The 6214-nt window shown below is 35.5% G+C and overlaps 1 protein-coding gene across 1 annotated transcript; it reads right to left on the reverse strand.

The window, feature by feature from the left end:
* Nucleotides 1–1304: 1304 nt before the first annotated feature.
* LOC116030549 (LIM domain-containing protein PLIM2c-like) lies at nucleotides 1305–3180 on the reverse strand. Its single transcript, XM_031272832.1, has 5 exons — nucleotides 2906–3180; nucleotides 2610–2709; nucleotides 2465–2487; nucleotides 2280–2369; nucleotides 1305–1792 (listed from the first exon to the last, which is right to left on the reverse strand). The coding sequence occupies exons 1-5, from the start codon at nucleotides 3038–3040 to the stop codon at nucleotides 1505–1507; spliced, it is 636 nt and encodes a 211-aa protein (XP_031128692.1). The 5' UTR covers nucleotides 3041–3180; the 3' UTR covers nucleotides 1305–1504.
* Nucleotides 3181–6214: the final 3034 nt, after the last annotated feature.

The raw sequence follows: 6214 nt of genomic DNA on the forward strand, positions 1-6214 counted from the left end.
TCGCAAACATGTTTACAAACATATAAATTGTTCATGAACGTAGATTATTTATTGTTCACGTAAACAAATTGTGTTCATGAACATGTGCAGGTGTTTTGTTATTAAATGTTCGCGAACGTGTTCATGAACGTAAATGAAAATGTTTGTGAACGTGTTTGTTAACGTTTGCGAACACGTTCGTGAACGTGCTCCTTAACGTTAAAGAACACGTTCGTGAACGTGTTCACAAACGTTAATGAACACTAACGAACGCTTAACAAACGAACACGAACAGGATTTTCAAAAGCCTTAACAAGCGAACACGAACACCCCAAAATCCTTAACAAACGAACACGAACAGCCTCCGTTCGTTTATGTTCGTTTCGTTAACAGCCCTACCCGGGAGGTAGCAAATGGATTTTAAGGAAAGTGTGTTTAAGTGTGTGCAACACACGACTTGGGTCTTTTCTTTTCTTCTTTTTTTGTTGGTTTTAAACACTCTATATATATATATATATATATATATATATATATATATATATATATATATATGGGCTATATATGGAGTAGGGGTGGGGTGGCGGGCTTATTATTGTTGTTGTTGTAATTGTTTTTTTTTTTTTGTTATTGTTGTTATAATAACAATTGGGGGTGGATAATTAAGGTATTCCCGTCCCCACTCTCGATTCTGAAATTTTTTCATTCCCTATCCCCTAATTTTGTTTTAAGAAGGATTTTAGAGAACTCAAATTTAGACTCAAGCCGCTTGTTCGTTTCTTTTGAAGAAATAGGACTTCTTATTTTATTATTAATTGAACAAGAAAAAACAAAACATAAAAACATATGAAAATGCAAGAAATCTATTCCCAATGCATCAATTTAAACAACCAATAAACTACCCATGATCCATTGATAGTTTTGTCCAAACAGCAAATCTGCAAGAGCCACCACATTACTAGTCCTCGATCCAAGAACAAAAGGTGATGCAGTAGTAAGAGAAGAAGCACCAAGGAGCCATAATCTGGAGGTAAAGCTGATGATATATATGATGCTGAGGTTGAAACTCGACCGTAACAATATAATTGAGATTTCAAGTGTTTCTCGACAATATCGCAGAGAAAGTTTATCAATGGATGAAACTAAGTTAGAAACTTAGAATGTTTCATTGTTTATTTATATTTTGGAGTTTTATTTTAAATTTTTTTTAAAAATTTTGAAAATGCCATTTCCCCATTCCCCGTTTCCATGGTGCGGGCATAGATATATGAAAAGTATACAGGCACGCAGAAGCATCAAAAGAAAAAAGGATTTGAAGAGAGAAAAAAGAAAAACAGAAACATCAGATTGTAGTATATTTATATAGATGGCCTCTCAAACAATGTATACGTACAAACTGGAAAACAAAACTACGCCCTGTGCCAAACAATGGAATGAGAACAAAAGCTACAACAGAAGCAAATGGGAAGAGAGGAGAGGGAAAAAAAAAAGCATTAAATTAAACATGAAATTATATATATATATATATTTATTCTTCTGCTGCCTTTTCATGGTCCTCCTCAGGTTGGGGTGCAGGGGGGGCTTCCTCCCCCTCTGATTCTGGTTCTGCATCAGAATCAGCAGGAGCCGCTTGATTCTTCTTCTGACCAGCCTTGAGGACATGCTGATAATTTCCCTTCTCCATGAACAGCTGAGTGAAATGGTGCTTGCAGTAGAGGACACCATTAAGGGCTGCATATGTAGCATGTGTCAGGGCACAACCTCCATGAGAACACTTGAAACATGACTTGTGGTATGACTCTCCCTCCATAGTCACCTGCATCATATCATATCCTCTTAAATTGTATTACCAAATAAACACATTCACCCATGCCAGATAAACCTGCCTTGTCACCCTAAGAAGGCTGGGATTCAAACTCACGACCTTGTGATTACAAGTTTGTAACCTTCCTTACCCATATTGTTTTTGGGGTGACGACAGAAACCAACAACCAATACACGGGGGTGTGCACGGGATAAACCCCACCTTATGACCCAAGCCGACAAAGGACCACGAGAAAGTAAAACCTTGTGTTTACACATTTGTATACGCAACCACTACTCGAGGGTATACGTACACTTGGTAAATCTAGCCTTGTGACCCCGTTTGTATACACTTGGTAAATCCAACCTTGTGACCCTAGACAGTAAAGGACCACACTAGGTCAAACCAAGAAGGCTGAAATTTAAACTGTGACCTTGTGGTTACAAGTTTGTATCATTCGTCATCTTCGATGGAATTCCTATTCTTAACAAATCCAAACCTTTTCAAGTGGATACACAGTTTTGCTGCAGGCGGGACATTTGTCTTGAGTTCCAGAGAACATGGAAGAATATTTGTTTGAAGACTTAGTCTGCACAACGTAACATTTTCATGCCACAAATTAGACCACAATCTTCTATTCAAAAACAAGTACAAAACTTTGAGGTTATTAGTTGGACCACATACCAGTGAGTTCTCCCTGCTGCTAGCTGCTCATTATATTAGTTTTGTTCCAATTAAACCAAAGAATAGCAGAAAAATCAGTAAAAAAAAAAAACCATATATATTATATAGATAAAATGAGATCATATATAGGATGGGAGTGTATTACAAGTCTGAAAGTTTTTGCTAAAATTTCCAGACTCCTTGAAGAGTTGCTCAAAATGAGTTTTGCAGTACAGGACTCCATCCATTGAGGAGTAGTTACTCATCTGTCAAATCCAATATTATATTATTAGTTCAAAAAATAAATAAAATTCAGCCAATCAGGTGCAAACGTAGATTAGTCTGAGTATGGCACGAGCTTACAAGTGTCCCTTATAGTTAAGGTCTACTCAGAACACCTTGTAATTTAACCAAAAAAAAGTAAGGGAAAGGAAAAAATGAAAAACAAAAAGAGTTGCATACCACAAGGGTGCCTTTGCAGTGGCTGCATTTGAAGCATGATTTATGGAATGTTGCTCCATCTGCAGATAACAAATCAACGAAGTAAACGGTCTTGTCACAAGCCTTGCATTTATCCAAGGTTCCTGTGAATGCCATTTCTTTCTTTTCAACTTTTATTTTTTTATGCTTTTTCTTAAAGAAAGAAAATATCACTTGAACCTCAATCACTTATTATGTTTTTTTTTTGTCCTTGTTGAAACTGGCCGGCCTTGGCTATTTAGACTAGGAATGAATTGTTTGCCCCTTGGCCAGTAATTGAGGGGCTTACAAACTATTACAGTTAAAAAGGCATTGAACTTTGGTGGTGGACCGATGAATCTCTGACACGTGATTGGAGATCCAAAATATTAGGGAAGAGAAATGGCCACAATTTTATTGGAATGGAGTGAAAATAGGTGATGCGCATGAATCATTCAATTTCGATCCTCTTGAAAATAGGGATTAATTCTACTTATCTAACCATTTATTTTAGACCATTTAAAATAAAAACTAATATATGATTGGATTCATACACTTTTTCTCGTAAAATTACTTTATAATATTTATATTTTGGTGTTAAATTATTATATGCAAAATATTTTCCTTTTTTTTTTTAATATTTAAATTCCATTAATATATTGATTTATATATATACTAGTTTTTCTCATGCGCGATGCGCAAAAAATAGGTACCCAATATTTATATTTTATATTAAAAATTTAAATTTATTTAGATTTATATATGTAAATTATTATAAATAACAATAATATTGTAAAATATTTTTATAAATTTTATATTTATATTTTAGGAAATAACTACCATACAACTCCAATATATAATATGTATATTATTATTATTATTAAAGAAGATAAGAAAATTATAATGTGTATATATATTAACCCAATGGGGTAGCTCAAGTGGCAAATGAGCTCTCTTTGTGGGGAAGAATTCCAGGAGAACCTGGGTTCGATTCCCACATGTGACGATTGCCCCTGAGCCAGCTCCCGTGCTTCTCGGCTGGGGAAGAATTCCAGGAGAACCTGGGTTCGATTCCCACATGTGACGATTGCCCCTGAGCCAGCTCCCGTGCTTCTCGGAGCGAGGACCTGGACCGTTAAACGTCTTGAGAAAGACTCCGTGACTTTACCAAAAAAAAAGTGTACCAACAGTGAAAAAATTAACAACTTTTTTATAGCATAACGTATAAAAAAACTTAACGGAAAAAACGGACATAAATGAAGAGTATAACCTTCATTCACACTTATTATGTTTTTAGATAAAGTTGAGTACGTACTTTTTTTATTATTATAATAAGTTGATTTATTAAATTTATAAATAATTTTTATTTGGAAAAATGACAGTTTCGTTCTTTAAATTATATAGATATAATTGACTTAGTCTTTAAGGGGTGTTCGGTTCCAGTCATATAAAATTATTTAGGCAATGTGAACATGTTAATGTATATTATCTTGTTTGGTTAAGTTATGAGATTATCTTAGTATTGATCTTATGGATAATTACTATACGTTGATGATAATAATATTCCAAAGTAATATGATCTTATCCCTTTTCGTAGGTAATTTAAGATTATCTTTTAATATTTCAAGTTTGTCATTATTAACTATCCTTTGTATTTTAATATTTCAAGTTTGATGAAGCAATATATGGGTAGCATGCATAAGAACAACTAACATCACACAACACTTCATCAATGTATATGCCAATAAAGAAAAGGAATAAGAGCATGTTTTGATATTTTAACTTCCTTTACTTGCATTAGTAAGCCATTGTAACATGTAAGGATTAGGGTGATTAATTAATTATGGGCAATTGCCAAAGACCATGTGGTCAAGTGGCACCTGGTGTACCCTCCCATGTGGAAGGGAGTGGGTTTGAGTCTCAGTGGAGGCATCTGTTGACTCTTGTGCGTAGAACTCAAAAAAAAAAAATTAATTATGGGCAATTTAAAATCGTTCACCATAGCTGCACTGGCAACATTATATTTGTGCAACTCTCGAATCAATAAGTATGCTACAATGCGTCCCATTTTTTTGGTGTAGCCCAGTATTTTCACTGTCGGACACAGTAACTAATCTTGTTTGGTGTAGCCCAGTATTTCCACCGCCGGACACAGTACCTGTCGCTGGATTGTAGGCACCTTTATTGGGTGAGACATCACACAGTAACTAATCTTGTCGCTGGATTGTAGGCACCTTTATTGGGTGAGACATATGACCTAGAGATTTAAGACTGTTCCATACCCAAAGTCAAGGATCTACAATGCGTCCCATTGATTCGACCCTTAGTATAAAATTAAAAAAATCTCTCCTTGCTTCAATTCAGAACAGGTTTAGCATTTAAAATTTTTAATTTTTGACAACAAAGGCATGAGAAACGTTATGAGTCTCTGTAGAGTCGAACATGCCGCCATCTACAGGTATGGTCATGGCATCCACATCACCATTATATTGCATGCTCATCTTTATCTCTATAATCATCATCCCTAGATTCATATTCAACTATACTGCGCTGCACCAAACTTTTCATTCTGCTTAATCACTTTCGTTGTCCTTTTGTTAGGGCAATCTCTAGCTATGCACGTGTAATATGCAAGATGACGATCAATATAATCACCGGGATTTCCTTCCCCAGTGAACTTGGGCTTTGCACTATCAGCTTTAATTAAGAGCTTGCACCACGGTATCGTTGATGGCAAATTATTGCATGGATCATGGTCCACACAGCTGTGTGGACCAAAAATAAAAAATATATTATTTTTATATTGAAGGTACATTATTTGACAATATATATCAAATAATATACTTTCATTACAAAAATAATGTACCCTAAAATAATGTACTTACAGTATAAAACTAATTTACCTTCAGTACAAAAATAATGTACTTTTTAATTTTGGTCCACACAGTTGTGTGGACTATGATCCATGCAATAATGATTGACCGTTGATAAGGTACGTGGCAATAGTGACATTCAAACTTGTAATGGACTTTAGGACGTGGATGGGTTGGCCATTGCAGTTCTGGTTGTGGTTCGCCACCCAACTGAGAAAAAAAAAATCTAAATTAAGGAAATAAGTTAGTAAACAAGAAAACAAAAAAGGAGTGCTTTCTCTCCTTCACACTCTCACGCAGGGGTGGGCACGGGTCGGGTTCGGGTTTGACCCGTACCCAAAAGGCCTACCCGAACATTTTTCGGGCCCTGTATTTTATAATTCGAAACTGAATCGAAATTTTTCGGGTGCTCTTCGGGTTCGGGTAATTCGGATCGGGC

The sequence above is a fragment of the Ipomoea triloba genome, chromosome 9, assembly GCF_003576645.1.
Source record: "Ipomoea triloba cultivar NCNSP0323 chromosome 9, ASM357664v1".
Classification (NCBI taxonomy): domain Eukaryota; kingdom Viridiplantae; phylum Streptophyta; class Magnoliopsida; order Solanales; family Convolvulaceae; genus Ipomoea; species Ipomoea triloba.